The 22333-nt window shown below is 43.8% G+C and overlaps 1 protein-coding gene across 1 annotated transcript in view; it reads right to left on the bottom strand.

Moving 5' to 3' along the window:
- The window catches only part of PHACTR3 (phosphatase and actin regulator 3), a 296494-nt gene extending 278380 nt beyond the window's left edge, over positions 1–18114 (bottom strand). The window contains exon 1 of the mRNA XM_032218616.1: positions 18006–18114. Within this exon, the coding sequence (XP_032074507.1) occupies positions 18006–18114 (109 nt within the window). The remainder of the gene's footprint in view (positions 1–18005) is intronic.
- Positions 18115–22333: the final 4219 nt, after the last annotated feature.

The raw sequence follows: 22333 nt of genomic DNA, 5'->3' as shown, positions 1-22333 counted from the left end.
CACCATTCTGGCAAGTGGCTGTCCAGTCTCTTTTTGAAAGCCTCCAGGGATGAAGCTTCCACAGCTTCTGAAGGCTTCATTGGTTGATTGCTCTCACTGTCAGAAAGTTCCTTCTTATTTCCAGGTTGAATCTCTCCTTGGTCAGTTTCCATCCATTGTTCCTTCTCCCATCTTCAGATACTTTGGAAAATAGGTTGACCCCTTCCTCTCTGTGGCAGTCCCTCAAATATTGGAACACTGCCATCATGTCACCTTGCTACATCTTGCTACTACTTACTACCTCTCAGCCCAATGTGTATCACAGGATCAATGTTGCAAGGACAGAAATGAGGAAGGGAGTACTTAATATATTGTTTCATGTTGCTTGAAAAAAGGTGGCATATAAATCGGATTTATAAGCGAAGAAATACAGCCTTACTTGAAATTGTTTTGGATTCTACCTTGGGAAGGTATATACCCACAGCAGACAAACTTTCTATACAGTTGTACAGATAGTCCTCCACTTTTGATGGCTCATTTAGTGCCTGTTTGAAGTTATGACAATGCTAAAGAAAGTGTCTTATGACTGATGCTCACATTACAGTTGTTGAAGCATCTCTGCAGTCATGTGATTGCAAACTGGGTGCTTGGCAACCCACCTGCATTTACAATGATTGCAAGATCCTGAGGTCCTGTGATTGCCACATAGAATACAATAGAATGGGATGGGATGGGATGGGAATAAGAATAGGAATAGGAATAGGAATAGGAATAGGAATAGGAATAGGAATAGGGCAGAGCAGAGCACAGCAGAGCAGAACAGAACAGAACAGAACAGAATAGAATAACAAAGTTGGAAGACACCTTGGAGGTCATCTCGTCCAACCCCCTGCCTAGGCAGGAAACCCTGCCAAGGTGGCGCAGTGGTTAAATGCAGCACTGCAGGCTACTGCTAGATCAGCAGTTCAGCGGTTCAAATCTCACCGGCTCAGGGTTGACTCAGCCTTCCATCCTTCCGAGGTGGGTAAAATGAGGACCCAGATTGTTGGGGGCAATATGCTGACTCTCTGTAAACCGCTTAGAGAGGGCTGAAAGCCCTATGAAGCGGTATATAAGTCTACTGCTATTGCTATTGCTAAAAAACCCTACACCACTTCAGACAAATGGTTATCCAAAATCTTATTAAAAACATCCAGTGTTGGCGTATTCACAACTTCTGGAGGCAAGATCTTGTTCCACTGATTAATTGTTCTAACTGTCAGGAAAATTCTCCTCAGTTCTAAGTTGCTTCTTTCCTTGATTAGTTTCCACCCATTGCTTCTTGTTCTACCCTCAGGTGCTTTGGAGAATAGCTTGACTCCCTCTTCTCTGTGGCAACCCCTGAGATATTGAAACACTGCTATTATGTCTCCCTTAGTCCTTCTTTTCATCAAACCAAATATACCCAGTTCCAGCAACCGTTCTCTATATGTTTTATCCTCCAGTCCCCTAATCATCTTTCTTGCTCTTCTTTGAACTCTTTCTAGAGTCTCCACATCTTTTCTCCATCGTGGCGACCAAAACTGGATGCAGTATTCCAAGTATGGCCTTACCAGAGCATTATAAGGTGGTATTAACATTTCAAGGGATTCTATCCTTCTATTTATGCACCCTTACTTGCAACCTTCCAAGCCAGCTTCCAATAAGCACAGTCAATGATGGAGCATGGATTTGTTTAATGATCATGGAAAAAACAGTCATAAAATGGATGGGACTCGCTTAACAACCACATCACTTAGCGGTGGAAATTCCAGTCCCAGTTGGGGCCATAAATCAAGGACAACCTCTGTGCCTGTTTGGGAAGCATGCACTTGAAATTGGGAACGGTGGGAACTTTCATGATGTTTTAGAGTAGAAAATACTAAAACACTTTCCTATTACATTTCTCATCTCAATCACTCCTTCCTAAAATTACCTTTTGATGGGCCTTGAGTTGCTGTGAAGTGCTTATGAATGCATCAGAGTCTGATCCCTTTTTCATTGTCTATGAATAGTTCAGGAAGAAGGATGTAAAACAAGAATGTAAGGTTAAGAGCTACCATATCTGAGTGACAGAAATCCAGACAATTCTAATGGATAGCAATGCTCAGTCATTTGTGAAGATGTTGAGAAACTTAACTGGAGATTCTATTGATTTTTTCCCCTCCTAAAGCCATGCCTCCATGACATTTAATACAATACAAAACAATACAATATAATAGCAGAGTTGGAAGGGATCTTGGAGGTCTTCTAGTCCAACCCTCTGCTTAGGCAGGAAACCCTATACCATTTCAGACAAATGGCTATCCGACATCTTCTTAAAGACTTCCAGTGTTGGGGCATTCACAACTTCTGGAGGCAAGTTGTTCCACTGATTAATTGTTCTAACTGTCAGGAAATTTCTCCTCAGTTCTAAGTTGCTTCTCTCCTTGATTAGTTTCCACCCATTGCTTCTTGTTCAACCCTCAGGTACCTTGGAGAATAGTTTGACTCCCTCTTCTTTGTGGCAATCCCTGAGATATTGGAACACTGCTATCATGTCTCCCCTAGTCCTTCTTTCTATTAAACTAGACATACTCAGTTCCTGCAACTGTTCTTCATATGTTTTAGTCTCCAGTCCCCTAATCATCTTTGTTGCTCTTCTCTGCACTCTTTCTTTTCCTTTCTAGGGTCTCCACATCTTTTCTCCATCGTGGCAACCAAAACTGAATGCATTATTCCAAATGTGGCCTTACCAAGGCATTATAAAGTGGTATTAACACTTCACATGATCTTGATTCTATCCCTTTGTTTATGTAGCCTAGAACTGTGTTGGCTGTTTTGGCAGCTGCTGCACACGGCTGGCTCATATTTAAATGGTTGTCCACTAGGACTCCAAGATCCCTCTCACAGTTACTACTGTTGAGCAAGGTACCACCTATACTGTACCTGTGCATTTTGTTTTTCTTGCCTAAATGTAGAACCTTTCTCTTTTCACCATTGAATTTCATTTTATTAGATAGTGCCCAATGTTCATGTTTGTCAAGATCCTTCTGTATCTTACACCTATCTTCTGGAGTGTTGGCTATTTCTGCCAGCTTGGTGTCAGATCTGCAAATTTGATGAGTTTCCCATTTATCCCCTCATCCAGATCATTGATGAAGATGTTGAAGAGTACTGGGCCTAAAACAGAGCCTTGGGGTACCCCACTGCATACTTCCCTCCATGAAGATGCAGTTCCATTGAGGACTACACGTTGAGTGTGGCTAGTCAGTCAGTTATGAGTCCATCTGGTGGTGATGCTGTCTAACCCACATTCTTCTTTAAGGAACTCCACTCTTCCATTCTTTAAGGAACTCCACCGCCAATTTAGAGAGCAATTTCTTCTGAGTTTACAAGTTGGGACATTTAAAAGTTTCACTGATGCAATCTGTTAAACCACACGTCCAAATTAGCCAAGCACAATTACCGTGCTGTATAATATGCTTTGCTTCAACAAAGAAACATCTCATTATGGGTACTGGAGCTTGGTTGGAAATTTCAAAAGAGTTCTTTGCAATTCTTTGCTTCACCTCTCCTAGTCAGCCAGCTATTTCTTGCCTAAATGCAGAACGTTACTTTTTGATGTAGCATCTTCATGATGAAGCATCCACTGTCTTTGCCTATAATATGATCTAGGTCAAAATCTAGCCATAAGATTATTTGTTTGTTTATATCCCACCTTTTATTATTTTTTTATAACTGAAGGCTTATATAGCTAATACTCTTTCCTTCTCCTATTCGCCCCACAACAACTACCCTATGAGGTGGATTGAACCGAGAGAATGAGTCATCCAAAGTCATCCAGCTGTCGTTCATCCTAAAGCAGGATTAGAACTCATGGTCTCCTGTTTTCTAGCCTAGTGCCATAACCACTACACCAAACTGGCTCTAATGGATATTGGATGCAGTCTATATAACTGCAGTTGGGTTTTATTAAGCTGAGTTTAGTGCTTAGCATGCTGCTTGAATCTAATTAACAGGATGGAATATGAGAAGCCATTTAGGAAGGCATAGTTCTAATACACTCTTTTGCTGGTACCTTCCGCACGCAAAATTATACTGGGCATTAGTAGTTAAGTCACAGACATACCATAAGATAAAGGAAACAGCACAAAATTAGTGTGATTTAAAGAAAACCCAAGGAATCCTTTACTGAAACACAGCAGAAGTTGTGAAAGTTCATCTACTTCACAATGAACCGGGTTTTTTTAAAAAAGAACTTCTGTAGAATATTAATTCAATACAAGAAAAAGGCCATTGACCAAACCGACAGCCAGATCCAAGAACAAAATGAGCCTGCCAGATGCTAAGAAATAAAGTTGTTAGGGCTAATTTGCCAAAAGCATTGGGGGAAAGGTGATAAAGAACCATTTATCCTTTGAAAAATGGTATCTTTGTAGATATGTTTCTGTCACTGTGGCAGAATTCTTGTGTTAGCCACTAAAGGCAATCTTTCCTTCATTCAGAGAGTCAAACGACATTAAAAACTATTACGTTTTTGACAAGGGGAAAGGAAAACCTTTAAACTAAGCTTCCTCAAATAGCTGAATATCCTGCATTCTTTTCTTGACGGGGTGAACTCACCACAAGGTGATTTTTGTTTTTGTTTTTAACCTCTTGATAGACTCTACATTTACTGAACTTGTGATGCAACTCACTACAACTATCATTATATCCAAGATGGAGTGACTGCTTAGAAAAATGTCAGGCAAAGGTCATCTTGTGGTAATTTGCCTCAGGATAATTCCTCTGCAGTGCCTCAAGATAACACTGTCACCTCAAGATAAGATTGCCACAATGTAGCTTGAATCAAGAATTAGACATCACCGAGCATTTGAAGAAACCTATATTCCATCAATAACAATGTATGGTAGCTTGTTCTCCCCTTCAATCTTGGGGACAGTGGAGTCAACAGAAATACAGGGGTACTTTGGTTCACAACTGCTTTGAAACTCCTCGAATTTGGTACTGAATACATTTTGATGCAAAAAACTTTGTCCCGGTATGTTTGGCTCTGCAACCAAACAAGGCAGATACAGGCTTCAACAGATAATTAGAACTGCAGGAAAAAAACAATTGCTACCAACCTGCCATCCATCGAGGACCTGTATACTGCAGGAGTTAAAAAGAGGGCTGTGAAAATATCTACAGACCCCTCACATCCTGGACATAAATTGTTTCAACTTCTACCCACAAAACGACACATTATAGGGCACTGCACACCAGAACAACAAGACACAAGGACAGTTTTTTCCCAAATGCCATCACTCTGCTAAACAACTAACCTCCACAACACTGTCAAATTATCTACTAAGACTGCGTGACCCGACAAAAGCGCGATGTCAAAAGCGCACCGACAACAGCACGCTGACAACAGCGCGCCAACAGAAGTGCGATTTAAGTTAAGGTAAGGTTTAGGGTTAGGTTTAGGGTTAGGTTTAGGGTTAGGTTTAGGGTTAGGTTTAGGGTTAGGTTTAGGGTTAGGTTTAGGGTTAGGTTTAGGGTTAGATTTAGGGTTAGGTTTAGGGTTAGGTTTAGGGTTAGGTTTAGGGTTAGGTTTAGGGTTAGGTTTAGGGTTAAGTTTAGGGTTAGGTTACAGCGCGCTTCTGTCGGCGCGCTGTTGTCGGCGCGCTTCAGCGCTCATTCGTCGGCGCGGTTTTGTCACCACGGTTTAGTCAGGCGCGCTTTTGTCGTTCGCGCATTTGTGGTGGAACCCTAAGACTGTATTACTATTCTTCTTCTCTTCCTTCCTAATACCTATCTCTTTCCTAGTACCAATCTCTTTCCACTTATGACTATAACCATGTTGCTTGTATCTTTAAATTTTATATAGTTTTATTTGTTTGCTAGTGTAATTTGATTGCTTATTAGTAACCTATGACTATCACTAAGTGTTGTATCTTATGATTCTTGATTAATGTATTCTATTTTATTTTTCTTTATGTACACTGAGAGCATATGCACCAAAGACAAATTCTTCGTGTGTCTAATCACACTTGGTCAATAAATAATTCTATTCTGTTCTATTCGTTTGATACTCAACACACAAGCTAGAACTTGGCAGTGTCTGCTGCTTTGTGACTCACTTCATTATTCTTTATGGGAAAAATTTGTTTGGTACTCATTGTTTTTGGTACTCTTCACACTTCCCGGAATTAATTAACAATGAGTACCAAGGTACCTCTCTAATATGCAGGTAGTTCTTGCCTTACAACTGTAATTGAGCCTTGAATTATGCTCGTAAGTCATGCCGGTCATTAAGCAGGTCATCATGTAACTGCAACCACTTTTATGACATTTTTTTTGCAGCAGTCATTAAGCAAATCCATTGTCCTCAAGGGGCATTTTTTGCTGGAACCTGGGAGTAAATGCTAGTTTCCGGTCCCAAAACATAATAAATTGTGGTCATGTAACTGTGGGATACTATAAACAGCTGTAAATTGCCAAATGCCCAAAATTTAATAGCAATAGGACTTAGACTTATATACCGCTTCATGGTGCTTTACAGCTCTCTCTAAGTGGTTCAGCATAATTGCCTCCAACAATCGGGATCCTCATTTTACCCACCTCGGAAGGATGGAAGGCTGAGTCAACCTTGAGCCTGGTGAGATTTGAACTGCCAAATTGCAGTCAGGCAACAGGCAGCAGAAGTAGCCTGCAGTACTACACTCTAACCACTGCACCACCGAGGCTCAATCATGTGATCATGGGGAGGAAACCTGTCGGAATTTAGAACGTGGGTCGTAAGTAGCTCTGGGGAGATCCATCTTAACTTTTAATGGCGACTAAGCAACTAGTCCTAGTGGAAGACTACCTGTATTATAATGGAATCCACTCCTGTCCTTTCTCCAGGGCTTCAGGTCCACCATCGGAAGAAGAATTAACCCTTGATCAAAGGAGATGATAATCTGGACCAAGAGCACTATTAACATTGGAGTTACCATGCCTTGATTTCATGCATTCGGGCCTAATGAGACAAAGGCTGGGTCAGAGCCGAGGTGGCGCAGTGGTTAGAGTGCAGCACTGCAGGCTACTTCAGCTGACTGCAGTTCAGCAGTTCGGCTGTTCAAATCTCACCGGCTCAAGGTTGACTCAGCCTTCCATCCTTCTGAGATGGGTAAAATGAGGACCCGGATTGTTGGGGGCGATATGCTGACTCTGTAAACCGCTTAGAGAGGGCTGAAAGCCCTATGAAGCGGTATATAAGTCTAACTGCTATTGCTATTGCTATTGTACCTTTTTTCCCTACCTGAATAAATATATAAAAGCCCACAGGACCAATTAGGAACTCTTTCCTCCAATGGAAGAGAAGGAAGAGGCATTCATCACTGGTGGCTTCTGTCACTCAGACATTAGCTTGTCGCTAGAATGCTATAAAATAGTTGCAGAAAGCAGCCATGATGAATCTGATCCCCCAAATATTTATAGAAGAAACAAAATTTAACTGGTTACCCAGATTTTGATCTGGGGAGAGGAAGAGCATGGAAGCACTTGTAACGTATGGAGCCTTTGTACACATGGATGCTTCCAAAATGCTTATGCTCCCTAGAAGCACTTTTTCCTGTCTCTCACACCTCAACATGTAGTCCTCAATGGAACTGCATTTCATGGAGGGAAGTATTGGTACCCCAAAGCTCTGTTTTAGGCCCAGTACTCTTCAACATCTTCATCAATGATTTGGATGAGGGAATAAATGATAAACTCATCAAATTGACACCAAGCTGGCAGGAATAGCCAACACTCCAGAAAATAGGCTTGAGATACAGAAGGATCTTGACAGGCTTGAACATTGGACAATAGCTAACAAAATGAAATTCAACGGTGAAAAATAATGTTCTACATTTAGGCAAGAAAAACAAAATGCACAGGTACAGTACATGTGGCTCAATAGTAGTAACTGTGAGAAGGAATCCTAATGGACAACCATTTAAATATGAGCCAGCAGTGTGCAGCAGCTGCCAAAAAAGCCAACACAGTTCTAGGCTACATAAACAGAGGGATAGATCATGTGAAGTATTAATACCACTTTATAATGCCTTGGTAAGGCCACACTTGGAGTACAGCATTCAGTTTTTGTCACCGCGATGTAGAAAAGATATTGAGACTCTAGAAAGAGCACAGAGAAGAGCAACATAGATGATTAGGGGACTGAAGGCTAAAACATATGAAGAACAGTTGCAGGAACTGGGTATGTCTAGTTTAATGAAAAGAAGGACTAGGGGAGACATGATAGCACTGTTCCAATATCTCAGAGGCTGCCACAAAAAAGAGGGAATCTAGCTATTCTCCAAAGCAACTGAGGGCAGAACAAGAAGCAATGGGTGCAAACTAATCAAGGAGAAAAGCAACTTAGAACTGAGGAGAAATTTCCTGACAGTTAGAACAATTAATCAGTGGAACAACTTGCCTCCAGAAGTTGCGAATGCTTCAACCCTGGAAGTTTTTAAGAAGATGTTGGATAACCATTTGTCTGAAGTGGTGTAAGGTTTCCTGCTTAAGCAGGGGGTTGGACTAGAAGGCCTCCAAGGTCCCTTCCAACTCTATTATTCTATTCTATTCGCTAAGACTTCCCAGTAGGAGAAAGAGGTTCTGTGAGTCCTAGTATATAATTCCATCTTCCTTCCTTTCCTAAAGGAATAAAAGATCTGCCACTGAGTGAATGTACCTCCTATTCCCATCTTAAAACCAGTTTGTTTGTTTGTTTTAAGAATAATCATGTGATGAAATGTAATGGAGGGAGGGGTTGCATTCCAGAGGAGTAAGAGGTAACTCAGTCCAGATGTTATGGTGTGAGAGAAAGAGAGTGAAGACATCCTCTCCCTAATAGTTTGCAAAGTATATTATAGCTGCAGATAGTAAAGTTTCACAGTCTGGCTAGATTTTGTCTATAGGTTTAACAGTGACGTGCGGTCAGCTTTAGCCCCGGTGAGGCTGTTTTTAGACTTGTGGACTTCAACTCCCAGAATTCCACAGCCAGGCATGCTAAGTTTCGATTTAAAGCGAGAGCATTTTTCCCCCTTGCAAAATAAGTTTTCCCATTTTTTTTCTTCTCCCTCCCCCTCCTCCCTCCCTCTCTCCTTCCCTCCCCCTCTCTCAAACAGACACACACAGACAGAGAACTTCAATCCTTCTCTCATTCACTCACTCTCAAACACAAACACAGAAGTTGGATTGGATATATTTTCCAAAGGCTTGAAAGCAGCTCCTCTGCCATACCCCCCCCCTTTCCCTGCTGCCTTCCGATCAAACTTTTTGAATTCCTCCCCCCTCCCCACACACGGACCTTTTCCAGCTGTTTCAGAGACGATTTCAACTCTGCTTCTCCCTGCCCTACCCTGCCCTCGTGAAAAGCCAGAGCTCTGAAGTCAGACTGAGCTAGTCACTCCTAGAAAACTCTAAAAAGCCTCTAAAAATGCCCTCTACAGGAGGCGAGAGAATACGTGCCTCATTTGAATAAGAAATTATTCCCTTGTTAACCCTTGCTTAACTCTTAAAAGGCGAAAAATTCCTTATGCAAAAGAGGCCCCTAGTTCTCTGGCCTCCTCCTAGTTAATACTGAGAGCAGACACCAAGCCACTGTGACTTGAAATCTGGTAGCAACTACCCTGGCTTTAATTATTTTAAGAAAATTATTTAAAATCCTTTCCTTTCCCTGAGGAGACTGGTGAGGCCCCGCCTCCCTTGCCTCTAGTGACTGCACGTCCCTGAGGTTTAATATAATAAAGAACTGTTTGGAAGAATTGTCGTGTGTCATACTTGGTTTTGGGTGAGTGGTACAGTGGCCTAGAGGTGGCGCTCTCGCCTCACAATCAAGAGGCTGTGAGTGCGATGCTAGGTAATGGCAGGTATTTCTTCTCATTTTGGGCACAAGGAGTAAATATCAGCTGCAAACTCTGCATTGGTGACAAGAAGGGCATCCGACCAGCAAACACTCAGCTCCATTCCGTTGCCCCGACTCCTCCCCGATGCAAGGGATTATGGGTCATTAAAAGACAAAAAAAAAACCTTGGTTTTGTGCAGACAAATCATTTGGTATACTTGGTACTTTGGGCTATTTGGTGGTCTCTGGGCGTGGTTCTTTTCTTACAGAAACAGGCTAGCACTGATGGTGTTACCTAGTTTGGTACTGAAACGCCTGCAAGAAAAGAATCAAGTTCAGAGAGCACTAAAGACCCCACAGTTCAATTCTGAGCTACAGATATTCTCCTCTGTGGGTGCTTGGTACTTCCCATCAGCAACTGGAGACCTTCTTACATGGAAGGCATGAATTCCATCACTGACCTAATGCTCTTCTCCAAAGGGTTACACATTTTGACACCAGCGATGAGAAATAGGCTGCCAATACTGTCCATAATAAATTGCAAAAGTACTTTGCAAAAAAAAAAAAAACCCTCAAAAACTTGTGAAGCAAAGTCAGAGTGATGCAAATGTCAAATCTCTCATCTAAACCAGCCGGATGACTTTGGGCCAGCTATTCCATCTCACAGGGCTGTTTACCACTTTAAGTTATTTACAAAAAGAATGAAGACCAAGAACAAGCTACAAAGGCACATACGAGAGCTGCACAAAGCAGGAGAACCATTTGGCTTAAAAATTAACCTGAAAAAGAGCCAGGTTATGTTTAATAAACTCACCAAAGAAAGAAAGGAAGATTGTATCTAGAGAAGAACTAGACATAGTAGACCACTACATACACCTTGCCCAACGGATCTCAATGGAAGGCGATACTACAAAGGGAACTGAATGGTGCGTTAAATGTGGTTGGAAGCAGTGGTGGGATACAAAAGTTTTTACTATCAGTTCTGTGGGCGTGGCTTGGTAGGCGTGGCAGGGGAAGGATACTGTAAAATCTCCATTCCAGTGGTGGATCCTACCGGTTCGGACCGGTTCAGCCAAACAGGTAATGGTTTGGCAACCTGGGTCACTGGAACTGGCAACGACCCAGGCTTGCCATGCCCCCGTACCCGTTCTCCTATGGTAGTTCGCCTATGGCGCTGCCATCTTGTTTTTAGCTTCTGCGCATGCACTCCCTCCCCACTTCAGGGGAAGGATACTGCAAAATCCCCATTCCCTCCCGATCAGCTGGGACTCGGGAGGCAGAGAATAGATGGTAGTGGAGCCAGTCAGAGGTGGAATTTACCGGTTCTCCAAACTACTCATAATTTCCTCTATCGGTTCTCCAGAACTGGGCAGAATCTGCTGAATGCCACCTCTGGTTGGCAGGCATTCGGTAAGCTAAGCATAATTTTCAAGAACCGCCTTCCCCTATAGAAGAGAAAAAATTTCTATCAGTGTGTGCTTCCTGCTCTAACATATGCCAGTGAAACATGGACACTAAACTTATAATCGATACAAAAGCTACGAGTGGCGCAAAGAGCCATGGAAAGATAGATGCTCAGCATTACAAGACAAGACAGAAAGACCCATATCTGGATTAGAGAAAAAACAAAAGTCTACGATATCATCAAGAGAGTAAAAGAATTGAAATGGAACTGGGCTGGTCACATAGCAAGAATCACTGATGGCGGTTGGACCAAGGCAGTTGTACAATGGATCCCACTTGATAAGAAGCGTCTGTGAAAGAGAGCTAAAACAAGATGGATTGATGAGATCAGCAAGTGTTGCCGGCCCAATTGGCAAAAGAAAGCTCAGGATCATATGGGTTGGAAACATGCGGAAGAAGTCTTCATCCTGCAGTGGACAGACAATGGCTATGATGATGATGATGATGATGATAAAAAATAAGAGAAGTAAGGCTTCCTTCTTCTTTCTAAAAAGAGCATGGCTTGGAAAATAAGGTCAAAACAAGATAAAAGCATGAATATTAAGAGAGCTGCATTTTATTAACTATAATGATCAATAAATCCCCCTGTAGTTTTCACACATTTGGTACTTTTTTCCCAATTGCTATTTGTTTCCAGTATGCCATTTTAGGGTTATGCCTATGATTTCTAACAATTAAGGGTATATAGAATTCTTTATTATTTTTTTATGTGTTGATCAGAAAATTAAAACATGTACTAGTCATGTATTGAACACACTTAAATGGTGATTGGAAAAAGATCAAAAGAAGCCTCTGTTCCTAGCATCTTCCCTAAAAAAAATAATCAGTCTTTCAACCTAAGGTTGTATAATTCACACATCATGATAATTTAAAGCAAACGTATACTAGTCATGTGAAATAAAATAATTTAGTAACACTTAAACTTGAATATCTTATTGCAATCATTCAGAGGACTCCATTGTGAAACACAAGTGCAAATTCAGCAGCAATAGTCTTACAGAAGCCATTATTAAGAACTTTCTTAATAATTTCATCACATGTTATTCTTCCTAATTCTTATATACAATGACAGTTGTTTTCCATAGTCTTTCATTGCAAATTCTGCACTCCAATCTATTGATATATAGCTGGGTTGGGTTTTCTTGTCTTACTTTATTAACACTTCCATATCCTGCATGTACGCATAGCTGAAAAGAAATAGCATTCAATCGAATTGAATAGTACTGTGTAATCTGACAGTAAACCATTTTTTCCTGCCCTAAAGCTTTTTTATCCATTAACAAATCATCCTAAGTTCCAGAGGGAAGGAGGAGGTTATGCATAACTGCATAAAACTTTATTTGACCACTGCTACTTTCTTATGTTGTCTCCCAAATTAAAGAAACACAGATGTTGTACCCTTTCCATTATTTTGCCAGCAGTTCCACGCCTCCTTCCCCACTCCCAGCTCTAGAGCTGGACAAGAACAGAAGTATTCTGTCATGGTCCCACGCTTCAAAAATGCATCAAAACAATGACAGGTCTCAAATATGTAACCAATCTATAATGAGTTGACGTGGACAAAATAGCATTAGAGGTTACTGTGGGCATCCTTCCAAATAAAACAAATTCACCCTTCACAATACCAGCATTTGATTGATTACATTACCTTCCATGGGACTTTTATTGAAATTATATTAGAATAAATGGGAATGCAAGCATTGTTTTAAGCTTCTAAACACTGTCAAATTACTTCAAAATAAAGCCCGAATCTTTACGGGAAACTGTACTCTTAGTCTGTAACACAAGAAGGACATTGCATTGGTTATGGGAAAAAAAATGACATGATAGATATTGATGGACAGATGAACATTTATTGCTACTGCATACTAAACTATTTGATTTTATGTAAGTTTTATTAGCTACAAGTTCTGGAGTAGGCTCATATAATTTTCTTTCATTCCATGTAATTTATGGTAACCTTCCTGAGGCTGGCACATTAGCAAATATGCAGGACATCGGTTTCCATAATTCCCTGTTGTTTGTTGGCAGCTTTGAGAAAGCGAAGCACTTTGGAAAACATATTGGAGAAGCTATACTATGAAATAATTTATTGTTTTATGTCCTCCGCTAAGGACTTCTAATTCATTCCTTTCTAAAAGGATAAAGAGCTCAAGCCATTGTAAATGTTTTGTGCAAAATATAGCCTTTCTTGGAGAAAATGAAAATGCTTTTTCACCTCTCACATCTTCAGCCATAAAACATCCACACTATTAACTCAAAGGTGCTTTTTTCTAAAGGTAACTCAGCTGGGTTTTTTTTCAGAGGAGGAGGAGGAGGAGGAGAAGGAGAAGGAGGAGGAGGAAGAGGAGGAGAAGAAGAAGAGGAGAAAGAAGAAGAAGAAGAAGAAGAAGAAGAAGAAGAAGAAGAAGAAGAAGAAGAAGAAGAAGAAGAAGAAGAAGAGGAGGAGTACCTATCCTTCCATCCCCCATCATCAGAACTGATGAAGCTCCTTGGATGAGAAGCAAAACATTTTTGCCTTCTTCCTCAAAGAAAAAGCAGTCCAGTTGCTTAGAAAAAGCACCTTTGAGACAACCATGACCTGGATGACTGAGAATCTCCACAGACCCATGCCATTAATTTTCTGGCAAAGAGAAAAGACAATATTTAAGCCTCAGAGGGCTGAATTTCTTGCATTCATTTTTGGTGGGGTAGACTGATTCCAAGGTGATCCTTGTTTTTATTTTTATCTCTAGACGGACAACACGTTTTCTGAAGTAGCAGTGCAATTCCCTGCAAGTGTCACTACATCATGATACTTAGTTTGCAAACATGCCAGCTTTGTTTTTTATAGCCTGCAAACTGACCAAAAAGTAAATGAAATTGAAGTTTGATGACTGCATTTCTTCTACCTTAAGCATGCGAAGATTCCACTTATTCACAACCTATTGCTCTTTACAGCAAAAAAAAAACCACCCTTAATATATTTGATTGCTAGCATTCTTTGTTTCCATGACTCAGTATGCCAGCATAGCTGAGCTACAAAGATTCATAAGCTGCTTTCATTAGTTTCTCTTTAAAAAAAAAAAAAAGCCATAGCAACAAGGATCATAAATTATTTGATTGTGGAAAATGGATCTTAAAAGCTGTCAGTATTCATTATTAACACGTTTGCATCTTCTGGCAAGCAACGCTATGAAAAGGACAGAATAAAGGACCAAAATATAACAAGCAAAAACCTCCGACATGAAGACTGTCAGGAATAAAATGAGAACTAGTGTTTCACTGGTTCAAATCAGACATTAAACAGGTTTTGGGGCTCATATTTCAATATAGCAAAAGAGGAACAGATTGGAGTTGAAACACTGAGCTAGAAAGCAAAAGGAGAACATGCATAAAGAAACTCAGGGTAGGCGATTTAAAATATAAAACAAAGCAAAAGTTATTTGCGAAGTACTTTTATTTTATTTTTTCCCTTCCATATAAAGCTACTATGCGATACCCTTATAAATAAATAATAATTAAACCTCACAATCCATCTAAACAGCCAGAATTTGATATTAACCATCTATTAGAGAGAGAGAGAGAACCATTAGACTTCAAAAATTAAAATGGAAAGTACGTGGTAGGATCTAGGAGTGCAACGCAAAATGTAATCCGGCTGTGATATTTTGTGGTTCAGAGTATTTTATGCTTGCTTATGGAAGGGGAGGTGAGACTCTTATATATGCAGGTTGCTTTTTCTACTTCCTGGGCTCAAAGATTATTATTTTTTTGCCCGGTACCATTGATTCTAAAATTAACCCAGCCTTTGCCACTATTAACCTTTAACCAAGATCCTGAGTCCAGAAGGGCAAAGGACACATTGCTAATTTCCAGCCTTTCCTTCTAGCAAATTGCCCCTCAACGTTTCCTGCCATGCTAGCCGATTTTCCACCCAAATAAATTATAAACTGCATAAATGCAAAGAAATTGTACGGTTACTCAAACCGGCTGGGATAGCTAAAATCCATTGCGATTGGCCTTTCCATCCCAGCCATACCATTGGGGTTGTTTCTTTGCTAAAGCAAGTCATTCTTGGGACATTTTCTTTTTTAAAAAAAATCCTGCCTATATTATTGCTGTAATAAATTAAGTCAAGGCAGCGAACACATTTCAAAATACTCCTCCTCCCTATTTTCCCCTGTGAGGTGGGCTGAGAAAGAGTGACTGGCTCAAAGTCACCCAACTGGCTTTCACGCCTAAGGTGGAACTAGAACTCACATCTCCCAGTTTCTAGCTTGCTGTCTTAACCACTAGACCAGTGTTTCTCAACCTTGGTCAACTTGAAGATGTCCGGACTTCAACTCCCAGAATTCCCCAGCCAGCATTCACTGGCTGGGGAATTCTGGGAGTTGAAGTCCAGACATCTTCAAGTTGCTAAGGTTGAGAAACACTGCACTAGACTATGCTGGCTCTTATTTTCCAAGGCAGCAGGTTTATCCTTTCAAAAGAGGAGAAAAAGCTGGCAGTGGGCAAAATAATTATTCTCGCTGACTTGCAAATAGGAAGTATTGTTTGGATGCCTAAGATCCATTCTCTAGTACAGTCTTCTACTCCAGAGGATACTTTCTTGCTATGTACGGTGGTTACACACACACACACACACACACACACACACACACACACAAACAGTAGTGGATGATAGAGTGGAAATTGTAGCTTAATTATAATTCTGCTTCCTTTGTCTCCATGGAAACCTCATGCCAATAGCTTTATCCCCTTCTGCTTTATTTGACCTCTCCTCTCTCCCTTTCTGCTGCACTGTAAATCAAGAATGCCCTGGCTTAAATTGAGGCATTCATTATTTGCCTAGGTAAGTAGCAATATGTGATCTCCAGCCAGGAGATTTAAACCAGTCAGCCATGTCTGCCTATCTTCCCAGCTGCGGCCCCTTTTTTCTTAGTATTCAGGAATCCTATTCAGGCGCTCCTATTTTTAAAGGCTGTGGTTCTGAAGGCCACAGAGCAGGTTGAGGGAGCCGAGCCCACTTTTTCCTAAGGAAGCAGCTCTTATCGTTTTTTTGCCCCCAGCATCCTTGTGAAAGGTTGATAGGAGCGAGAAATGGGGCTATAAGCTGAACAAATACGGCACCATCCGCTGGCATTTTCTAAAACCAGCTAGATCGGCACGCCACCTAAAATCGCCTCTTGTAAATTAGCAGTGGCGGGGGGGGGGCGGGGGAAGGAAGGTAGGAAGGAAGAAAGAAAGGAAAGAAGGGAGGGATGGAAGGGGAGAAGAGGTGGGAAGGGAGGGAGGAAGGGAAGGGGAGAAGAGGTGGGAAGGGAGGGAGGGAAGGGAAAGTGGGAAGAAAGATAGGAAGGAAGGAAGAAAGGAAAGAAGGGAAGAAGGAAGAAAGGAGAGAAGAGGTGGGGAGGGAGGGAGGGAGGGAAGGAAGGAGAGAAGAGGTGGGAAAAAAGATAGGAAGGAAGGAAGGAAGGAGGGTGGGAGGGGAAGGAGAGAAGAGGTAGGTAGTAAGGAAGGAAAAAGGAAGGAGAGAAGGGAAGGAGGAAGAAAAGAGAGAAGAGGTGGGAAGGGAGGGAAGGGAGGAAGGAGAAAAGAGGTGGGGAGGGAGGGAAGAGGTAGGAAGAAAGATAGGAAGGAAGGAAGGAGGGAGGGAGGGAGGGTGGGAGGGGAAGGAGAGAAGAGGTGGGAAGGAAGGAAGGAAGGAGAGAAGGGAAGGAGGAAGAAAAGAGAGAAGAGGTGGGAAGGGAGGGAAGGGAGGAAGGAGAAAAGAGGTGGGGAGGGAGGGAAGAGGTAGGAAGAAAGATAGGAAGGAAGGAAGGAGGGAGGGAGGGAGGGAGGGAGGGTGGGTGGGAGGGGAAGGAGAGAAGAGGTGGGAAGGAAGGAAGGAAGGAAGGAAGGAGAGAAGGGAAGGAGGAAGAAAAGAGAGAAGAGGTGGGAAGGGAGGGAAGGGAGGAAGGAGAGAAGAGGTGGGGAGGGAGGGAAGAGGTGGGAAGAAAGATAGGAAGGAAGGAAGGAGGGAGGGAGGGTGGGAGGGGAAGGAGAGAAGAGGTGGGAAGGAAGGAAGGAAGGAAGGAGAGAAGGGAAGGAGGAGGAAGGAAGGAAGGAAGGAAGGAAGGAAGGAAGGAAGGAAGGAAGGAAGGAAGGAAGGAAGGAAGGAAGGAAGGAGAGAAGAGGTGGGAAGGGAGAGAGGCAAGGAAGGAAGGAAAACCCTGTTCTTGATTCAGTTCAGCAAGAGGCAGAAATCTGGCCAGCTGTCAAACTCCCTTGGGCTTTCTTGCTTCCCAAGCCAGCCCGCACAAGAGGCTTTCCCGCGGACAAGCCAGACAAAGACCGGGATGGAGTCTGGCCCAGTGGAGGAGGAGGAGGACCGAAATCCCCAGGCGGTTCTGGAGGTTTTGCCTCCTTCCTCGCCCTCCCCACGGCTTCCGGCGACCTTCCCGCCTTCCGAAGCCCCAGCCGGAGCCTCCTTCCTCCCAGGCTCCCTTCTTTACTCCCTTCAGTCGCTGCGTGGCTTTCTCACCCGCGGAGCTGCTGCAGCTGCTGCGGTCGCAAGCTAAGAGGAGCCCGGTTTCCTTCCCACCGGCGGGGCACCAGCCAGGCCCACTCCCACGCCGCCGCTCCCCTCCATCTCCCGGAGCCCCCGCGACCACTCCCCTCGCCCGCCCAGTCGCGGCCCCCTGCCCCGCCAAGAAGAAGACCCCGTCGTCCCCGGCTTTACCTGGGCGCGCTTGGCCTTCAGTGCCTGCGGTGTCGGCGAGGATGCTGGGGTCGCTCTGGGACCGGCCTCGGGGGAACAAGCAGCCGGTCCCTTCTTCCGAGGCAGCCATGGGAAGGGGGGGTGAGGAAGGGGGCGGGAGGCGGCAAGCAGACTTTAGAGGCCGCGGGGAGGGGGCGCCTGCATGGAATCCAAGGTCACCAGGCGGGAGGGGGGCCTGCGGCGCAGAGGGGGGCCGTTTTCAGCCCGGGAGGCGCCCCAGCAAGCGGAGCATCCTGGCGTAGACCCTCCTGCCGGCGCCTTGCCCGGCACTCGGCTGGCACCATCCAGCAAAGCGGGACGGGGGGGCTACAGCCCCGAGACCCCGCCCGGCTCTTTTTATTGCTGCTCAAGGCGCTGGAGAAGTTTCTTCCCGGGCATCTCCTTTCAAAGGGAAGTCGGGTCCTTCGTGGGAAGCAGGTGAGGGGAAGTCAGCGGGAGAGGGAGGGAGAAAGAGGCTGGGCAGAGCAAGCCCTCCCCTCTTCCCTAGGCGCGGGTCTCCCTTCGGCCCCCCATGGCTCCCGCGCAGCGGAGGGGAACGGCAGCCAGGCTGGAAGAACAGAGAAATGGGGGACGGGGGGCTGAAGCAGCCGAATAGGAATTGGGGAGCTCTGCCGCGGCTCGGAATCGCCTTAGTCTTTCGCTCTTCTTAGCGCATCTCTTGGGAAGCAGTGGGATTCTCCCATCATGCCCTGCGAGAGTAGGTGTGACATCACGGGGAGGGGGGAGAGAGGAGGAGGAGGAGGACCCGGAGCTTACCTGCACTGCACTGCACAAAGAGGAGGAGGAGGGGGAGGGAGGGAAGGAAGGAACCAGAGCGTGAGCGTGTTTGTGCGCGCGCCCGTCTCTCCCTCCCTCCCCCCCCCTCTCTCTCTCTCTCTCTGTATGTGTGTGAAGGAAGTCCTCCCCACCTCTTCATTTCCCCAAAGGAGGGAGGGGCCGGGGAGTGATGGCGCTCCCGGAGGCCAGACCCGGAGAGGGCGAGCCCTTCAGAGGACTCCGTAGGGGCATTCCTGGACTCGCGGAAACCGTTCACACAACACCCCTCCCCCTTCCTCGAATCAGGGTCCAGCGAAGATCCAGCAGTTGCTGCGTTGGTGCAACCTGCTAAATTGGACTAAGTTAAGCCAGGAGTGAAATTCAGCAGGTTGTGACAGGTTCTGGAGAACCGGTAGCTGAAATTTTTGGGTGATTCAGAGAACCGGCAAATACCACCTCTGGCTGGCCCCAGGGTGGGGTGGGAATGGGGATTTTGCAGTATCTGTCCCCTGCCACACCCACAGAACCAGTAGTAAAAAAAAATTGAATTTGACCACTGGGTTAAGCCTGGTTGAGATGTCTCAGGTTAGTTTGCGACTCCCTGCAAACCCAGAAAATGGGCTCAGCCACCAGGTTCCTCCTATTGTGTGAATGTAGCCCTTCCTGGAAACAGAGGAAGGGGGGTAAAGTTTTAAGGATGGTGAGAAGAAGGAGGTGTCAGATCACCTGAACAGCCCCTCAAGAGAAGAGTGGGTATATAGAATGTTTTTGAAAGGACTGGGCCCCACCCTCTCTCACACCTAAATGCTTCTTGCCACTCCACCCACTACACATTCCTCCTTGTGTTTCTGCCACTTCTTAAAACACCGGGATAAAAAGCTGAGCTGCTTATATTACTATTAGCTAAAAGGTGGGCACCTTGATTTCAAACTCTTTGTCTAAAAACCAATCTTCCTTCATCTGGCAATCTCTAAATGCACCTGACATATTTAGAACTGGAGAAAAAACAATTGCTATCAATCTGCCTTCCATTGAGGGCCTGTACACACTGCATGAGTCAAAAAGAGGGCTGTGAAAATATTTACAGACCCCTCGCACCCATAAATTGCTTCAACTTCCACCCTCAAAATGATGCTATAGAGCACTGCACACCACGACAACTAGACACAAGATCAGTTTTTTTCCCGAATGCCATCACTCTGCTAAACAAATAATTCCCTCACAACTGTCAAACTTTTCACTAAGTCTGCATTACTATTACTATCAATCTTCTCATTGTTCCTATCACCCATCTCCTCCCACTTATGACTGCAGGACTGTAACTTGTTCCTTGTATCCAGTGGTGAGTTTCTATTATTTTTACTATCGGGGTTTTCTTGTGCGCATGCTCATGCGCACGTGCAACATTTCTGCCTCCGGGCAGGTGGGCTGAGCCTCTTGACGCCGCTACCACCAATTCACCCAATCCAGGCCGAACCAGCAGCAACCCACCTCTGCTTGTATCCTTATGACTTATATTGATTGTTTCCTAGTATGATTTGATTTAATTGTACCCTATGACTATCATTAAGTGTTGTACCTTATGATTCTTGACGAGTGTATCTTGTCCTTTTATGAACACTGAGAGCATATGCACCAAAGACAAATTCCTTGTGTGTCCAATCACACTTGGCCAATAAAGAATTCTATTACGTTTTCTATCATTCCTGGGCATTGATAAGCAACGAGAGCACTCATAGCTGAAGGCACCTGAAACTACCAGACCAATGAAGACCACCAAACTCCAGCTTTGTCTCTTCTTTCCATCTGCATCGGGATAAGGAGAAAGGGCTGCATTGATTGGACATATATTTTAGCATCTTAAAAGATTGTTTAGTATGTGTTGATTCATGACAAAATGACAGTGTAAATAACAGACAAAAAGAATGACGCCTTTGATGGATTTTTTTTTAAGATATGAGTTTGTTTATGTGGCCGCCCAATTCACATACATGTAACTCTTTTTTTTTCTATTAAAATTTTTTAATTTTTAATTTGAAACAGGTACAACATCTTTCTTTACATGCTATAAAAAGTGTATCAGTCGGTCACAAATAAACTTTGGTACATCTCCTCCACAGTCAACAAACATAACTCAAGCATTTTAACATTCATACATATCACCATCATCATATATCCATTTTCATTTGACTGTAATTACTATTTAAAGATATTAATAATAATAATATTCTTAAACAATACATACCCACACCAGTGGGAAAAGAAACTCTTGGGTGGCTTACAACATTAAAATCCACAGCATAAGAACTCAACTCACTCACTCACTCACTCACTCACTCCCTCCCTCTCTCTCTCTCTCTCTCTCTCTCTCACACACACACACACACACACACACACACACACACACACACATCTATACCCTCACTGCAGCCACCACACGGTTAATTACAGCCTTCTACACTAAATCTAGAGGGGGGGAGGAGAAATGTAGTGATTTGTGGAATATAATAGGCCAGATGGCTCCTCCCTTGCTGCTTGTGTGCGGCTGTCTCCTTTTGATTTTGTGTGAAATGAAAATTGCCACTTCCTTCTCATTTTTGCTCGTCATCTGGTCAAGTCCTATTCTGTTCCAAAAGGATGGAAGCCAGAGAAAAAACAGAGGTGGAAGGGACCTGTGTCTAGTGCTTCTGACTTGATCATAAAACATGAAATGACTCATAGCTGAATGTGTGAATGGTAAACTTTAAGAAAGCGGGCTTGAGATGAGGTTGCAGGAACCAGGTATGTCTAGTCCCGTGATGGTGAACCTTTTCGGCACCAAGTGCCCAAACCAGAACGTGGATGTATGTATGTGCATGTGAATGCACCGACCAGCTGGACTTTGGGTTTCCGGCCATCTGATCTTCATGTACGCCAGAACACTGGAAATCCGAAGACCAGCTGGCCAGCATTCGCATGCCTGTTTTTGGCTGCTTTGGGGGTCGTTTTGGGGCTGTTCTTTGGGCTGTTTTCAGGCTGTTTTAGGGGCATTTTTGGCCTGAAAACAGCTTGAAAACAGCCCTGAAAATGGCCTGGAAAACAGCCCAGAAATGGCCTGGTTTTTGGCTGTTTTCAGGCCATTTTCCAGCCCTCCAGTTCCTGTGAAGATCAGCTGGCCAGAAACCAGAGGAGCAGCTGGCGATGGCACACGTGCCCACAGAGAGGGCTCTGCTTGCCACCTGTGACACACGTGCCATAGGTTTGCCATCACGGGTCTAGTCAAATGAAGACTAGGGATGTCATAATAGCATCTTCCAATATTTAAGGGACTGTCACCGAGCGGATGGGGGTCAATGTATTCTCCAAAGCACCTGAGGGCAAGATAAGCAGTAACGGGGGGGGGGGGACTAAAAAAGGAGAGAAGCAACCTACAACTAAAGAGGAATTTCCTGACAGCGAGAACAATTAACCAGTGTAACAGCTTGCCTTCAGAAGTTGTGGATACTCCATTACTAGAGGTTTAGAGAGCCGAGGTGGTGCAGTGGTTAGAGTGC

Source organism: Thamnophis elegans, chromosome 5 (assembly GCF_009769535.1).
Source record: "Thamnophis elegans isolate rThaEle1 chromosome 5, rThaEle1.pri, whole genome shotgun sequence".
Taxonomy (NCBI): domain Eukaryota; kingdom Metazoa; phylum Chordata; class Lepidosauria; order Squamata; family Colubridae; genus Thamnophis; species Thamnophis elegans.
Note: the sequence above shows the minus strand (reverse complement) of the source record. Positions and strands in the feature narration are given on the sequence as shown.